We start from the raw sequence: 18,045 nt of genomic DNA, 5'->3' as shown, positions 1-18,045 counted from the left end.
AATTGCTCTCCTGACAGCCTTAAATTATGCATTGACTTGTGCTGTGTATAGTCTTGCATCTATTTATTTATTAAGTAAGCTCTGAAGGCAGGGAAGATACAACTGTGTGCACTGCAAGAGGTCTCCAAAAGGAAATTATTGCAGAAAGATCCTCTGCTTCCCCTATCAATCATCAAAATCCCCTATCAACTGTGACAAAGTACAGCCCATGACGTCACCTGTTCACTAAGACACGCCATTTAGAGAAATTGGAATCTAGGAGGATCTCTACTTGGATGACTTCAGGAACCTGCAGGGGCGAGAGAAGGCTGGATGCTGTGACCTGCTCCTTGTTTCTGCAGCCAGAGGCAGAGCAAAGCAGCTGAGCACAGCCCTGGCATACTGCGTTATCCCCAGGGCTGAAGGCGTTACTGTGTTTACTGCTTGGATTCATTACTGCCACGGAATCTCCAGGTTTTGTTTGCAGAAGGCAGAACAATGGGCATTTCTGGAAGAGAAGAGGCTGCCCTGTAGAGGGAAGTGTTAGCAGTAGAATGGACTCTCATACACCAGTGTGAGCAGGAGCAAAGGCAAGGAGAGGTCTCTCCCCATTGCCCAGCCCCAGCAGCAGAGGGCAGATAGTTCACTGCCACGGCTGGACTGGCAGGAGGCCTTCACAACAGGAGCAGCAACACTGCAGGGAGAGCACTGCAGGTACCCAACAGCTACCAGCTGCATCTTATACCTCCTTTAGCTGCAAAATTCCTCTACTCGCATCACATCATCATCTTCTCCCATCCCCAAACCCACCATTTCCAGTGTTAAGCTCTCCAGCTACCATCTCTTACAAGAAATCATCAGTCACAGGGATAGGCATTAAAGGGTTTCTGCAAATAATATAGTTTAATTGTAACTACAGTAAAGATTTTCTATATACATTATTTTCACTGTGGAGGGTATTACAGATTTGCCATGCATGTTTTATTGCACATATAAATATTGTACAAAGGATCATGAAGATTCTCTTTTTAGCCGTACAGGTTAAGACTGCATAAAAAAAGCTGTATTACAAAATACTTACGAGCTATTTATTTACAGCCAACTTCAAGCAAATACTGAAAGACACTATCAGGAGAAAATCAAAATTTTAATTATGAAAAAACAAGATTTTTCAAAATAATAATAATTACAAAGCTTCATGTTGCCATATGTACATTGTAAAAAAATACTCAGGAAACCTGCATTTTATCCCTTAAGATGCAGAAATCAATATTCCTATTTTTATACTTGATCCTTGAATGCTTTTAAAATTCGATAAACTCTGACTTGAAAACTTATTTTTTTTACATTGCTCGTGCTTATTGACAAAACAGATATTTGTGCAGCTCTGTAAAATATTAAAATACATTTTCATTTAGTGTTAAAGTGCACAGTACATTTATAGGAAACAAAATGCTAGCTGCCAACCAAATTAAAATTTAAGTCAATGTTCCCTCTATAAAATAAATGTTTTTGCTTTGGTTGAAGTAACTGGATGTTCCATGCATACTGTCTGTCTCATTGTCTGCGAGTCCACTTTCCTCCTCCTCCTCCTCCTCCCACGTTGCTGTCTCTACCTCCCAGCCCGTTAGCAAGCGGTGGTGTTGAAGTGCGTGTTCTGCGTTCAGACGGCGTCTGAAGCACAACAGATCAGCTGCTGAGCAGGGCTGGGTCTGAATGCAGTGCCTGTGAACGGGTGTGCAGCTGCCTCCAGAGGGGGTAGGGACAAGTGTGCAGCAACTCTGCCCAAAAGCCTTCGTACAACAGTTCTCTCCACATCCTCTCACTTAAATATTCAGTCCTCCCACCCCCTTGCCTCTTTCTTTTTTGCCACTCTTCATTTCAAACTCCCTGCTTATGTGCCCCCAGCCAGCTTCCCTTTTCACCACATGCAGCTGCCCCATCCTGCTTGCCCAAACCCCATCACTGGCATCTTGTGTGAATGAAAACAGGATGTTCCAGGTAGCAGAAGAATCACTGTGCTGGAACTTTTGGATCTGAAACACGTGATGTCTTAATAATAAATTATGGTTTGAAAAATCTCTCTGAAAAATGTAAAATGGCGATAAGGAGAAGAACTTTTATTTCCTATTGCTGACGTGGAAGTAGAGGTCTGATGCTGCAAATGGGCACTACAGAACATTGTGCTTAATTCTGAGGATACTTTTAAAGAGAAGCACTGTACCCAGGCAGGTTTGGATCTGGAAGGTCAGGTCTTTGAGACTGCCTTTAGCAATTTCAATCAATTTATCTCCTCCTGAAGGAATCACTGAAGAAAACAAGCTAAGTTTTTGGCTACCTGGTGAATCTTGGTAACCTTCTTGTGCTATTTTTTACTATTTGTTCTGTAGTGCTGTAATCTTTAAAAGAAATCAAGTTACAGTGCAAAATTACATTTCAAGACACATGATCCTAATGCACATAATTCATTTTGTTGTGGCAAAAGTTAAATGTCTTGTGCATAGTAAAATAAGCAATTAAAAATATTTGTTCACATTTATTTTTCAAGTTTACATATTTCCTTTAGTTTGTTGTTTTTAAACATCTATATACAAATAAAATGGGTGCACTCTCACTTTCAGCCAATTTAGTTTAGTGAGGGGAGAGGTGTTACTGGAATGTAGAAAACCCAATGGAATGCAGACAATTTTTTACCAATGTTACACAGATTCAAGAAATAAAGAATGCCATTCCAGCTAGCTGTTCTTTTAATAGAAGCACCTATTTTGTTTGCTTTTTATCTTACATATTAGAAAATACAATTTACGGAGATCTAGAGCTACTGCACACCAAGTAGAATAAAAAATAACTAAGTATTTATATTAAAATAAAGTGTTTAACCACAAAAAAAGCAGTAATAAAATACAGTTTCCTAATTTACATTTTGCATCCAAAGGATGAATAACAACTCACTAATAAATAATATTTATATAAATATTTTATGTCTGGATTTTTTAAAAGGCAATAGCCTGAAGCAACTGCAGAAAAACCTAAGGTGTTGGCAGTCTGATTTACTCTCCCTTCTCCCTCCCCCAGGTGATTACAGTGATTCTTAGTTTAGTAATACAAAGGTATCTTGCTGCAAGACAGCTGTGTCCTCCACACGATTTTAAGTGGCAGAGAGGTGATGGTTTTAGTAAGTGCTGTACAAAGTGAGCTATAAAAGCAGTGAAGCGCCAACTTCCTCTAGAAAATGCTTCTGTTCAGTTTCTGCTTTGTAGTTTGACACACACGTACAGTCTGAAACATGGGTTTAAAATTGTAAGAATACTCTTGGAGTACTGGGGTTGTTTTCAATGCAGTTTGAAAAAACGGGCAGTTTTTTGATTCTTTCATGGCACAGTGTAGCTGGTAACAGCAGAGAGAGTAGTTTCATGTGAATAAAGCTTGTTTCACTGTGGTTACATCTAGCAATGCTTGAACTGTTATGCTCACTTTTACCAAGCCCTTTTCTTCTAGGATGTGATGTGGTAGGCAGAGCTTCTCCTAGAAAAAGACAAAAAAAGGAGTAAAAATTAGAATATTCAATACTCACTGCAGAACCTCACTTCACATGATCACATTTGGAACACAAAGCCCAGCAAGCAGGAATTGTTTCCTATTTTTAATTAAAAAGAACTTCCTGTGATTTTGACAGAAATCTCTGATTTTGCTCCCGCTACACCTAAGAGTTAGTGAGAGATCTGTTAATACTCTGGGCCCCAGAAACCAAGTTCTTCTGTGGTCATTACAGCATATAAACAGCTAAGAGTGAGGGCCAGCAAGCAGACACCAAACTTTCACCTACAAAGCAGGATAACACGGCATTTGCCCTGTTATGACACATATGTGAGATGGGGGATGGAAGGGTGACTTTTTAGAAAAAAGCAAACCAATAAACATCCATTCTCCCCCTGAGCTCTAGACAGGTCCCAGGATATGCACCCTGAAAACTACACACTAGCACATACAGGGAAATGTGTGCAATGCTGTGCATTCAATGGGCAAACTGTTTTGTTCTGAGTATTTGCACCTCATCTGAAACACCCAGGAATCAACTTTACTCATCGTAAGGACACAGCAGTCATGGCTAGGATGGAACTCACTAACTGTCCACAGAGGGTGTTACAGCAGAAGACAGTCAAGCAGTCAATTCTTTATCTCCTTGTAGGAGAGCAAGACACACACCCATGAATAATTAGAGAAAGCCTCAGTGGGGAATTCTTGTGTCATGACTGGCCCCGTCTTTAAAAAGTTTTTCTCAATGTAACTGGGTATTCTTGTTAAGAAATCAGTGAAAGTATGAAATTGGGCAGCAGGTCTATAATAAATACATGGAAAAGCTGGACTACATCACATAAACCATAATTACAACCGTGAGACTCACTGCCACAACACAGAAGCCAAAAGCTTAAGTGGGATGACAAAAATATACAGGTAAGAGAAAATCCAAACAATGCTGTTAAACACAAACACATGGAAATGGTGTCTGGCTCATGAAGTCCTTGAGCTGTATGCCATTGCTTTAGGCATGAAAAAGGCACCATCTGTGTGATCTAACCCATTCTTTCCCTATGCATCCATACATAACCACCAGCAGACTTGGAATACTGATTTTTTGGAAAGAGAAGGTGGTTTTGCTATTCTCACTATTAAATATCTTAGTTATTCAATAAACTTTCAGCTTTTAAAACTACTGATGCTTTTGAGATTGTTTTATTAACTGCCTGTCTTCTACTGAGTGTTCCCTCTTGCATCTGAAATATTAATTAAGGGTCCCTTATTTTATCTTTATACAATTTGTGGTCCTTTCCCACGCTTCCTCATATTGATTACTTCTTTGATTTAAACCTTGCTGTTCTCTTCAACCTCTCTTCTAATGACACATTTTTTTCATTTGAAATTTTTTCCTTGACTCCTGTGGACCCTTACAACTCAATACAATGGAACTGGTACACAAAAGAACAAGTCATACAGTCTTTACTATGTTTAATTGTTTTTATCTCCTTCCAGTCTTGGGCAGTCTCTGCTCAGGAGACATCTTCCAGTGGGCCACGGCTCCAAAACAGTATCAGTACTAAACAGCTGTTCCACTGCTTCTGATGTTTATGACTTTCTTTTGTTAATGAATATCTCCTTTATGCATAACCAACATTTAGCTTGCTCAAATTTCTTGTGAAGTTCCTCACACCCAACTCCATCCTCAATGAGAGGAAAAACTGCAAAATGTACCTATTAACTACTAAACCTGAAGATAAGACCCAAACTTCATTCACAATCACAGTGTCTGATACTGGTAACTGTAATTTATCTGTATTTTGTTTACATTTTATATTTACTACTGAAGTTGTTTAAATATTTATTATGTTTTAAAGATTTTTTTTATAAGACCCAGAAACAACTTTAAACAGATAATTCTCAAGGAGCTTGGCTGGGTAGATCTGCAGGAGATGGACAACACATTTCCTCACATGGAGGACAGTATAGATATAGTAGTATTCTTGCTAATGCTGAGTTACTACTTCCACTGAGTTTGTGGATTCTGATTCACATTGACCAAACTATTGTGGCAACTGCCTCCTGTTCCTGTTAGCCACCCTGCCCCTCTTCTCTGCAACTATTTGGCCAGTCAGGCCAAGGAAGTACCCCCATCTTGCAGCCATTCCAGGTCATCAGCCACATTTCCATTCCAAACCTACCTACCATGAACTGATCATTTAAGTTAAGATGCTGAGTTCTGCAGCTCATTCTTGTTCGTTCTTCTGACTGAAATACTGTCTTGCAAGCTTTCAGAGATGGTTCCCCCCAATCTTTATTCCTCTGAAAAAAAAGTGTCTTTTCCAAAAAATCATATAGTTTAGGATGCAAACACCTAAACTGATACCGATTAGCTCTGGAGCAGCTACATCAGAAGGCAGATACAGTGATATCAAATAAAGAGGGGAAAAAAAGCAACCCAATATTCTTCTACTTCAAAGGTGTGATTTCTACTAGACATTATGCCAATTTACTGTCCTGAGAGCCAGTTCATCTAAAAACCCACAATGGTCTGGTTTTGATATTTTTTTTTTAAAATATATTAATATTATTTATCATACAAATCAGACAGCTGAAGTGAAATGTTCTTCTTTCCACACTCTTCCTACTTCCTTCCAGTGTCCTTGCACAGTAGGCTCTTGTTTTGCAGATTTGGTAGCCCTTAGCATGCCACTATTTCATTATTCTTCCACACTAGACAAAAGGCCTGAATCCAGTGTCTGAAAACTAAGGGACTGGCATTCCATGGCTGAAGGATATGGACTGAACCCAAAAACCCAACCCTCAGAACATACCTTGCTAGATATTTATGTTGGAAAATAGTGTGCACTTTGCTGTTGAAGTCAGATTTGCTTAAACCACTACAGTTAAGGATGTTTATTTATGAAAAATTTAAATTCCAAACCCACCGTTTTTGTGGCACCTTGTAGCACTCACTGAGCTGTTCTGTCATGCTCTCTTGCTAGGATTTTTGCAGTTGTTTATAAACACTTTGCACTGAAAGCATAAGGGAATGCATGGCCCATTTCCTATAAAAACCCCATCCAACATGGTTTTTTTCTGTTTTTAAAGGCAAAAACTATCTCATTATTTTAAATTCAGCCTAGTAGTTTAGTTTGTATGAAGAATTCTCTCTCCACCTGCTGCATTTACAAGATGCAAACTCCAATCAGGAAAGCTACTCGAGGAGGCCTGTAAAAAAATAAGACCATTCAACTGTGTTGTAGGAGTGAAAAGTTTCCCACCACATAACTTTTTTATGTATCATTCTATGCTAGAGCTCAAAACATATACACTTGACTCCTTCTCTTATGAAGCATGTGGAACTTGGCTAATATTTTATAATTTTGCAGCTAAACACATGGCTATAATGAATTTTCCAAACGTGAGATTGATACCATCGCCTAAAAATGATAAACTTCTCTTAATGTGTCACAAATTAGTTCTATGCAAGCCCTAAACACTATCTCAAAAGCTCTGTAAATGGCTTTCATCAATCATGTCTCCAATACTTTTTAAATCAGAGGTTTTGAGTCATATATTTACTTCTGAGACTAAGAAAAGTCAAATCTTGCTAAGGGTGGAATCCAAAGCAAAACAACAGCTTTCTGCAACAGCAGTAACATCCCAGGTATCTCTGCTGTACTCGAGTTCAGCTGCTGTCCCTGCTTTTCCATGCTTTGCCCCCTCACCAGATACAACTGTTCTCTGGAAACCACCAACGGTAGAGCTGTGAAGCTGTACACCATAGAGATTTCAAAGCTCTCCTTAAATCCTAGCACTTGAAACAAATGCCTGACCAAACAAGAGGAGAACTTGCCCCTGACCCTGAGGAGACTCAATTTCACCCACTTCTCCCCACATTTAATAAAATCTCTGTCCCAATTACAATAGATTCAAACCCATAACACTTCTCTGTAGAAATATGAATTCTCTCTCTAAAAACAACCACGTTGAAACCATCATTGAACAAACCCCAAAAGAACAGATAGAAGAAATGGATACTAACTCTACAGACCAGCCTAAAACAATTGTGGTGGGAAGGGCTGACACTCCTCTCATAGCAGCACCAGTCTCTCTAGTCTCTATCCACTACAAAAATGAAGATCTATAATATTTTTACTGCCTTTTTTTCTCTCTAAGAAAACAAAGGAATTTAAATTACTTGTTACAAGCAAACCACCTTCTACAGACACATAGCCATTTTGAATGGATAAAGATGTTTTCAAACTCATCATGAAGCAAAAGAACAAACTCCACCAGAAGGAAAAAACCTTAAGAAGCCCACAAAAAGGAGGCAGCAGCAGGAGGCTGAATCACAAAGCAGCACAAAGAGACAGTACCACAGGTGTACCCACAAACGTGCACGTGGTGCATGTGCTTGCCACAGCAAGTTTCTAATCCTGGAACGAAATGTTTGATTTAGGATAGTAGAAAGCCAGGAATACACAATGACACTAATCTCTCAAGAATATGTGACACACTTCACATACATATCTATTTTCTTTGACACTAGATGACTTCAAAGGCAAGACAGCTGTTTGAATTAGTTTATGAAGGGCAGGCAGCTTGACAGTTCAGATACAGTAAGTATAAAAAAGACATTGCTGCCATAATATTGGTCCATTGGTAAGCAGTAAAATTGCCACGTCATGATAAGAGCAGGGCCCAGCTGTCTGAATTTGTTAGTAAAAATACAGAGAAATGGAATCTCATGATTCAGCAAGAGCCTTCCTCTTTCTTCCTTTTATTTGTAGAATATGAGATGTCAGATCTACAGGGGAAAAATACTAATAGAAAAATAAATACTGGAATGTGCAATTTCTCAAAGCACAAATTAAAAAAATCTAAGTCCGTGTAATGCCCTTAATTTCCAACTATTTTGAAGTGGGATGTCAATAAAGGAAATTCCAGGGCATTACACTTAAGCAAACTTACGTCCAGTATAGTCAACCTCTGCATCTTTTTTGGTCAAGGCCAATTTTCTTTCTAAAGAGTTGAAAAAGAAAGCTATAGCAAATATTTACATGTTCATATATCTAAGGCAATTTAAAATGTTGTCCTTTTATATTTGTTTTTCATTTTCCACTATTACTGTTGATGTTTGTATATGCCCTGAGCTACTGATTCAAGTACAACTCAAGTTCAAGTGAACAAATGAAAAGAGATATTAAAAAGCACAGTGAATGAGACTATACTGCAGCTGCAAAATTGTGTATTTGGAGCCATAGCCAGTTAGACATCTCGATAGGTGTATCTAATGCACATTCAATAAACTGGAAATATTCACAAAACTGTAACTGCTGATGATGGGCTTTGGATTCTTCAATAAATTATGACCTTTAGCCATAAATTTTAAAAGTAGATCACATATTTTACAAAATCCCTCAGTTTTATTTTAACATGCTTAGAAAATGGTAACCTGAAACTACAAGGAACAACAATCTTAATATAGACAAGACACACATGAAACAGTAAAAGAAAATATAATCTTACAAGGGAAATACCAATTATACCATAAACTTACATATTAAATTCTGAGAATGTGATGAGTGTTTTGTATCATCAAAGCAGAATAGGTCATTACCTTACAGTATTTTTCTACTGCTCTTTCTGCATAATACAGTTTGTGTTCTAGAAATGAAGGAAATGGCAAAGGTTCACAAAACCAGCTGTACCATTTTTTTCCTCAATCTGCATGTATGATTGGGTTTTTTGTTTTTTTTTTAGTAACAGAAGAAACATTTTTGTAAAAAACAATGACATGGCAGTTCTTTGGTAACTTATTAATGTATACTGAGTAGAAAACTGTACTGAATATTTGCTCAGATCTAATTCAGTCCCCATTCAGGTAAAGTTTAACTTTCAGAACACTTACTAGGACCACAATGGGATATATATACATCTTTCAGCCATAAAAACTTGTTAATTTACAAGAGGCATATGAAAGACTACTACACTGCATTACACTGCATTTGAAAATACCTGTTTTTTCTGGATCAAGGAAAAAGCAAGCTAAATCCTCACATCAAAATGCCACTTTTTATCCAATGCAAACACATTTTTCCTGCAAGAATATCCACTACAAGCTGTATTTATTATTTTACTGCAGTATGGATGAGATGACCTCCACAGGACATTAGAGTAATTAATTAATATGATGGGCACAGTAGAGATTGGAAACCAATTTATTAGGAAATCATGGTTTGAAAATCTCTGATGATCACTGCAATGAAAAAAAAATGAATGGGAAAAGAAACAGAGGAGCAAATATAATTAATGTTACTAATGAAGATAAGGGTGAACTACAGTGCACTGTTTTTTTTTAAACTCAAGGCAATCAATTATGTGACTGACTATGAGCAGTAAGTACCAATTATATCTAACTGGATATCTCAACATTGACATCTCCTCAAAGGTGAGGAACCATCAAAGAGTTGAACTGGTTCACAAGTACTACAGCCACAGAACAGCAGCACGGAAACAAGACTGAATTTAGCAAAGAACCAATTAAAGTAGATTAATGATGTTTTAGTTTCCAATTCCCCATTTAGTGTAAGAATTAGTGACTTCAGAGCTGGAAAGACATATTTTTCATATTTTCATTATGTTTGAAGTATATTTTGAGAAACTTTATTATATTCAGACTTAGAAAGACTGACATTACCTTTACATGTTCTTTCTCTGTAAGATTTGTAAATATTTGGAAGTGTAATCAATTACAACCCCCCAAAAATACCAAACTGGATAAGCTTCATGTATAAGCTTGTCATGAGCCAAGTATTTTTTGGTTTTTTTCACCACCTGTTTCAAGATGGCTTCACTATCTCTAACTACCAAAACCAGCACATAATGCTACACTTTGTCATAGCTGAGAACACACAGAAAACAGTCCCTAAGTAATGACTTTGTTTGCATGGTAAGCATATACAAAGTTAGGACTTCAGACAAGTTTGAGAGTTAAGTGTCACTGTGACTGGGGGATGTTCACTTGCTCTACACTGGCAAAACAGTAGTTCAGTTTCTAGCCCAGTGTCTACTCTGATAAAGCATTCAAAACCATTGAAGACATGAACTTCCATTTCTGCACACTGAGAATGCAAACCACACTGATTACTCCTCTTACCGCCCTCCAGACTATTGGGTAGAGTGGATAATCAGACATGCTATTAGACAATGAGACAGACATGTATTATAGGATGGTGGCAAAACCTTTCTCAACATGATTTTCTAATTTGAGAAGATGTACTCATACATGTAGTTCAGCACTACAAAAGGAGGGCACAAGAAAAAAGCATGGAGACCTGTTTACCAGTTATGAGAGCAATAGCAAAATCCCAGCCCTGCAGAAGACATCACTTCTGTCTCAAATGCCAGCACTGGATTATAGAGAAACATACTAACAGATTCTGAACTCTTTCAAGCCGTATGTCACTCAGTTTCATCACAAAAGCAAAATAATTAGAACAAGACAACAAAAATCAAAACAAAGAACTGCTCAAAGTGGAAGCTTAAATGTTAAGCTGTGACTGAGTAAACAAGTGTCCGGTGTTGGAATTGCTGATATTAGGCACACAGAAGACAGGCCTGTGCAGGATGAGGGTACAAGTCTATCACTACATAATAAAAACACAATAAAAAGCTTTGAACCACTTGCAGAATTCTTGCCTGGTCACAGATGACACTGTTTACAATGAAGTTGCTATATGTATGCACTGGAAGCTGCTAGACACCAAACCCTTTAAGATTTTTGATTTATCCATCATCTGAAATTAATTTTTCCATTGTAAAATATCTAATGTCTCTAATATATAAAAGATATAAATGTATCTAATAATACATTTACTATTTGTAATCTCTGTCTATATATGTATTTGTCTATATATTTAAGCCATACAAACCAGGAACAGAACTTCATTTAAAAGTTTTTTGCTAAAATTTTACAACTATCTGTGGAGTGGAGATATTTATAGAGCAGAATTAAATAATAACTGTATGGCCAGAATAATCAGTAACATACAAATTCTTATTGTAGTTATAGTCTAAAAGTCTATAGCTGATTTTATTATATACTAGACAGGGGAAAATGAATGCATGTACTTCCAAGACACAAAACTGAGATCCTTTGGTTAGCCAGCCTGAGAATGAGTTACAAATTTAGGCAACAGCATCTAGGCCAATGTAGGTTTATACTCAAGAGTTTGTATTTTTCAATCAATTTTCATTTGTATATTTTATGTCAATAAGGAGAGGAGCCAAAAATTGTCTTATTTTAAGTTTTAGAGTAGATGAACAGAACATAGAACTGTAAGGGAAATGGAGGTCATCGGTCCAGCAGTCTAAACATAGACAGAGTTCAAACATACCAAAATAGCTCCTGGCTAATTATGTCTAAGCTGTTCTCTAAAACCTCCTAGAATGGCAAAGCTAGTCTTCCCAGAGGATGTTTTCCTAGCCACATTGTCTTTGCTCCATTGGTTACACAAACAAACAAACAATCAAACAAACAAACAGTATCTGCATTTTCACAGGTGATGAAACAGAAGATAATGATGGGACTTGCTTGATGCCACACAAAAGAATGGCAGGTAAAGAAATCTAATAGGTTATTCCCAAACTGTCTCATTCTACTGAATGATCTTCATCTTGAAACATTCTAAAGTCCCTTGGATTCTATGGCTTGCTCACACCCACTGCTAATTTACAGTTGCCTTTGGGGTCTAATGTAGCAAGTGCTTAAAAGGAGTTCAACATTTTTCAACAAATGTTCTAATTGTTTTGTGTGACAGAAGAAAAAGATTATTCTATCATAGGAAAACATAACTACTCCAGTATGGAATTTAATCAGAACAGTAGAGATGAACAATAATCTTTAAAGTTACAGTACTCTTGTTAATATATAAGAATTAAAAAAAATCACAGCAATTTGAAAGATAGTTCTCTAAGTGCTCTTAACACAGTATGTGCAGAGATAATTGGCACCCACTCAGAAAATACCATCACCTGCTGGAAGTGCCACCTGAAACTGCTTCAATATCTGCAGCATTCTTTGATCTTCACAAAAAGTAAGAGGCTTAGTTCTATTTAGCTTGCCATACACATCTAGCCTACACGCTAAAGTGGAATAAGAGGAGCTTCACTGCTTTAACACATTTAGAGTAGTCTAGGCAACATGAAAGAAAAACTATAAATAAAGAGGTACATAAGTTCTTAAGCTACAGCTGGAGGGGATAGAAGACATGGGAGTTGCCTTCAAGATGCTACTCCTCTCTCCTGTTTCAAGAGATTAATAAAGATATTACAAGGAAGGGAAGCAAGGCAAAGGGAGAAGTTTGTAAGGCAAAGGAAGGAAATTAAGTACCTGTAATTTGTCAGAGACAAAGCAGAAAGTTTGTGCGCACATGCGAACAGGTTATGCTGTTAGCAAATTCCAGTGATAAGTTATATACATCAAGACTATAAAAAGTATATGGAAAAGACAAAAGCCTATTAGATCCCAGGAGCGAAAAGTAGAAGTTGATTGTGGGGGTTTCTCCCCGAGGGCGAGCAGAGTGTCAACAGTCTTTCGAATGTGACGAATATCCGACTGCAGGATGTCATACGGAGAGCAGAGGTCAGCCTATCCCGAAGGGCAGCCATTAGAACAGAAAAAGAGTGCAAAAAATTAAAAATACAAAAATAGAAAGATACTGATAAATTATCACAATATTCTAGCATAAACATGTAGGAATAGCTTCTTCCTAGTATTGCCTTAGTCCCTAGACATCCCAGCTTTCTTTTATTTCCTCTAAACACTGAATCTATCATATAACATCAGAATGTTAAGATAGAAGAACTCAGGCTTTCTAATCCTTCCAAAATTATGCCCAAGTTCACAAGGGTGAGGAAGCGCGTGTGATCCGCTTGTTCCAATGAGGCCTGCGCACCACCTTTGTCCATCTGGACCTCAGTCAAATGCTTAAATGGAACTAGCTGAAAAAACTAATGTATAAAATAGCAAACAGTGGGTTAGAAAGCTGTTAAAAGCACAAGCAGCAGCAATATGAAGTCTCAAGAACAAGTACTTACACAAATCATTAGAAGTATGCAAAATTCTCTAATACAGTAATCTAAAACTTGGTATTCAAATATCACCTCAAAGGATACCCTGGGACAGAAACTTAGAAAGTCACTGTAGCACTAACTCTACTTAATTTTAATAAAGTTTCTAAACTGAAGAATTGGACACTAAATTCCTTATATAGCATTTTTAAAATTATTAGCAGGTTAGATTCCCATACCTTTTTTGGAAAGTACCAATGACCTGATGTGGCAACTTACTCTAGACTAGCCATACAATATGAAGTATAATATGTAACAATATCAGTATGTTCACACAGTATTTAATATTTGAATCACACAAGCAACACTAGTACTTTTGAAATGCAATCTAAGATACACCATTTTACATTACAAATAAGGCCTTACTCAGATAATGAATACTTACTGAAAAAAATTATATGCAGTAAGAGTTTGAGAGAATACTGTTCCTGTGGAAGCTTTTCAGTCACTTCCTTAATGAACTGACAGTACGCCAAATAAACCAAGACACAGAAGTTCAATGTCTGTTTTCTTTTAGTGGAAAGTTTCAAGATCCAGTTTGAAATAAATTAAACTTAAAAATATTTAAAATGTCTTTCTATCCTGAAAAGTGACTAGTGAAACTGAAAGTCAAAACTGTCATTCATACACAATTAAAGAGTGACACTTTATTTTTATTTTTTGTTGGTTTGTTGTTTTTTTGTTTTCTTTTTTTTTTTTTTGCTTACCATGACTGGTTCTAGCTTTACCAGGAGTCAAAAGCTGCAAAATTTTGTTACTTAGGCCAGCAAATGCAGGAGCAGGGAACCAACCTGCCTAGAAACACCACTTTTTTGCAGTAAATTTTCAGAATTTTTTAGCTCAAAACTCTAATGCGATAATAAACTTCAATGTAATTCTGTTATTTTTTAGAGTATGAAAACTCACAGCACAAAACATGCTGATCTTGTTTAAAAATGGGATAGAAGTAGTACTCTATTCGATAACACCTACGTCCACAAGCTGCTTACAACAGAAAAAAGTTTCAATAAAAACTATTTGTGATTACCAGCTACATAATATATTGCATTTATACCAAAGACACCAATAAACCCAGTAAATGTTGGATTAATTTTGGAACAACATCCAAGACTCAATTCCTACTTCCTGCAAATGCATACCATAAGTAAATATCTAAGATACGTTTAACTTATACTTAAAAAGAAAATGCCTGAACTTTATAGCAAGGACTTTAAAATTTTTGTCCAAGAAAACCCGCAAAACAATGCCAGCAGTCCCTATTGCAGTCAAATGGAGAAGGGAGTAATTTCAGAGTTTAGAGACTGAGAGCTGGTAATAGGGTGACTTTTCACAGATACTGATGAAGTTGCTAACCCAAGATTAACATCCTAAGCAGCGTAAGGAGAAGCCAAAGCGTACAAAAACAGCCAACACATGCAGAAGAAACTTTCTACAGAAACTGCCATGATGTGTTTTAGTTAAATTCAGTGAACTTGGGGAAGCCTTAGGAATGTTTTTTTTTTTGTGTTCTGTGATGATGGATAATTTGGTATTGTATTCACACCTTACAAAATATTTATATTTTATGTATTTTAGATTTCTAAACTAAAAAGATAACAGGTAACTGTAGATGAAAAAATATATAAGTCTTCTGTAACAGTAGAAGTATTCCCACTTATTGCACTGATATTGTGCAATAAAAACACAAAACTAAAACGTGACATCATGAAATAGTGAAAAAGCACATGACCCCCACACAAAGTCTCAAAGATAATCACCCATCTGCCCATCTATGACAAACACTGCCCCTCTCACTTAGGGGACTGACATTATTGCTAGTAAGAGCTACAAAGATGCACCTGTTTAATCATTACATTTATGGACTGACATTTTATGTCTATGAAGCTGTATGATTAAATCATACAGCTGTTAATCATGCACACAGAATAAACATAGTAAGACAGAAACGGGACAGCAAAAGCATAACCAGCTGTTTGTGTGCACAAACCATCCTCATTCTGCATGCCCCTGCAGTGACTGAAAAGAGACAGCATTTCAGAACTGACCTCCTTGGATTTACACTGGTAAAAAAAGTCAAGAATAAGTTTGTAGAAGTGCATTAAAGAAAGAAATCTGTAGTGCATATGCACTATACTCAAAACACAAATGAAAGGAACCTCAGAGTTCTGCTTTCAGAGCTGTACTTGAGTGTATTGAACCATTTAAGTCCATACCGTACGCCAACCAATGTCCATTACCGAGTGCGGAGGGAAAAGGTGGAGAAAGGAGCCATACCTGATAAAACTTACTGCAACTTCATGGATGTCTCATGATGAAACTATGGAGAAGTAACTTATGTGAAGTGATCAGAAAACAAGTGTAAGTGGCAATGATAATATGCCTTGCATTAAACTGAAAAACGTGATTACCAGCTCAACAACTAACAGGTGGATAGAAGGTAAAACACTTTACAGTCACTGGCTGGCTGCCTCCTTTACTTTGTTTTGCTACTTTTAGAATACAGAAGCTTCCTGTTCCATTTTTCTTTATTATTGTTTCACTTAATTTGCAATTCCTACACTAACTCAAGTCACACTGATTTTTAGAATAATTCTGACATTGCCACACAGTGGATCTCATTATCAGAGGAGAGGTTGAAACACAGTTCAGCCCCATTTGCAGGACTCAAAAGTTGCTCAGAAGGGGCACAGCTAAACCTTTTGTAGTCTGCATCTTTGTATGATGACTTGAGATCCAAAAAGCCATTCCTTATTGCTATCCTCTTTTCTGCTCGATATGTTTGCACAATGTAAATGACTGAAAATTGAAGAGATATGGCAGGAGTCTCTCATTGCTATCAGAGATATTTTTGTCCCACTAAATCATGCTGCATCACTGCTGATGTGCTGGAACATAGACACTTGGTAAACCTGCTGGAAGACTTGGATAAAATGAAAGGTTCCATTTTATCACTACTTTTTATAAATAGAAATTACCATTCTAGTACTAATCATTATAACTTCAGTCTATCTTTTTTTTTTTTAACTGTATGAAGATCAACACGGTATGTTATGTGGGGAAAGTCTTTCTTTCCTTTTTAAAAAGATAAAAGGTATTCCTCTGATCTGACTCCATAAAGGGTCAAAATATGCTCAAGTGCCTAATCTATTAAGATACTAGTGTAAGCTGCATACCATAAAAATTCATTCCTGTCTTTGTAAAAAGCTAATTTCACAGACATTGAAAACACTTAATTTTCTTTCTGAAAACATGCTTAGAAGATCCTACTTCTGATACCCTTTATTTGTTCATAACTGAGAACCAGAAAACATGCAGATCAAAACTTGTAGATTTTGTCTTTCAAAATATGCATACATATTGTATATACTGCTTTGTTTTGGTCTAAATCTTACTTGTAGTAAAGTATCACTCAGCCCACCACAAATCAATTACTTTTAACTTTTGAAAGGAGTATTGGTTAACACTACTGAAATTGCATACTACCCTGTAATATGAATTACCAAGAATAACAGCAACCAAGAATAAAAGCTCAAGTTTAATTAAGTTATTAATTTTCAGGTTAAAATAGGAAAGTCTACAACCTTGCTCCTAGTATGAATACTGATTTGGCAATAATACGTTGAAGAACTCTACATGAACACTTTTGCCTTTATTTACATATATTATTATTGTTTTATGAAAGAACAGTTGTAAACAAAATACTCCCATAACTTCACATACAAGGTAATGTGATGATAATTCACTCTTCAGATAATTTTTAGTATCTCTGGGATGAAATGTCACTAGGAACAATAAAACTTCAATAGAACCATTACATTTGACACTTTGGGGGCCATACTCCCATCTGAACAAGAAGTAAAAAAAACCAGCTTTATTTTTCAAACCCACAAAGTATGAGAGGGTGGGTGCAACATGGATGAACTGAGTACACGGTAAGCGTGGTATTATTTGTGGGTTCATGTGACATTAACAATGTAAGTCCAGTGAATGGCACCAGCCAAGTATTACATGTCACTGAAAAATGCAGCAGGACCTCAGCCCTGCTTGCCACACAGCTACTGCCCTTTGCTTATTCAATCTGTATCAGCCAAGAAGTAGGAATGTTTGTCACTGTCACTACTATAGAGGAAATTTGGTAATTTGATGGCTTTTACTTAACAATGTAAAATAAAGCCTGCTTTAGCAATTTTCTAAGAGACAAAGATTGCACCTTTTTGTCATACAACTCCTGAGCAGACATTTTCTGAATCTTCATGCTTTCAGATACTTACCTGACAACATTCCTCTCTCACATCAAACAAAAATGTTGTTTTGTCTCAAAATGTGATCTAAGAGGTTTGCTGATGAGGTGCTACAGCAAAGCCTAGTGGCAAAACTGGACACAACCCTCCCTTTTGCATGGGATTCAGC

General features: G+C 36.8%; 1 protein-coding gene across 11 annotated transcripts in view; it reads right to left on the bottom strand.

The window, feature by feature from the left end:
* Nucleotides 1-855: 855 nt before the first annotated feature.
* The window catches only part of LRCH1 (leucine rich repeats and calponin homology domain containing 1), a 111,509-nt gene continuing 94,319 nt past the window's right edge, over nt 856-18,045 (bottom strand). For 7 of the 11 annotated variants that reach the window (XR_001520542.3, XR_001520546.3, XR_001520547.3 and 4 more), the window contains 2 exons: nt 12,896-13,153; nt 3,392-3,504 (listed from right to left, as the gene is read on the bottom strand). Coding sequence is in view for 3 of the 11 variants with exons in the window: in XM_015622327.3 (XP_015477813.1) it covers nt 3,391-3,504 (114 nt within the window). In the remaining 8 variants the exon portion in view is untranslated. Of the gene's footprint in view, nt 3,505-9,146; nt 9,169-12,895; nt 13,154-18,045 lie in introns of those variants that run through there. The other 4 variants (XM_015622327.3, XM_015622354.3, XM_015622363.3 and 1 more) reach the window with 2 other exon arrangements.

Source organism: Parus major, chromosome 1 (assembly GCF_001522545.3).
Source record: "Parus major isolate Abel chromosome 1, Parus_major1.1, whole genome shotgun sequence".
NCBI classification, from domain to species: Eukaryota; Metazoa; Chordata; class Aves; order Passeriformes; family Paridae; genus Parus; species Parus major.
The sequence above is the reverse complement of the archived record's forward strand: the minus strand, read 5'-3'. Positions and strand labels throughout refer to the sequence as shown.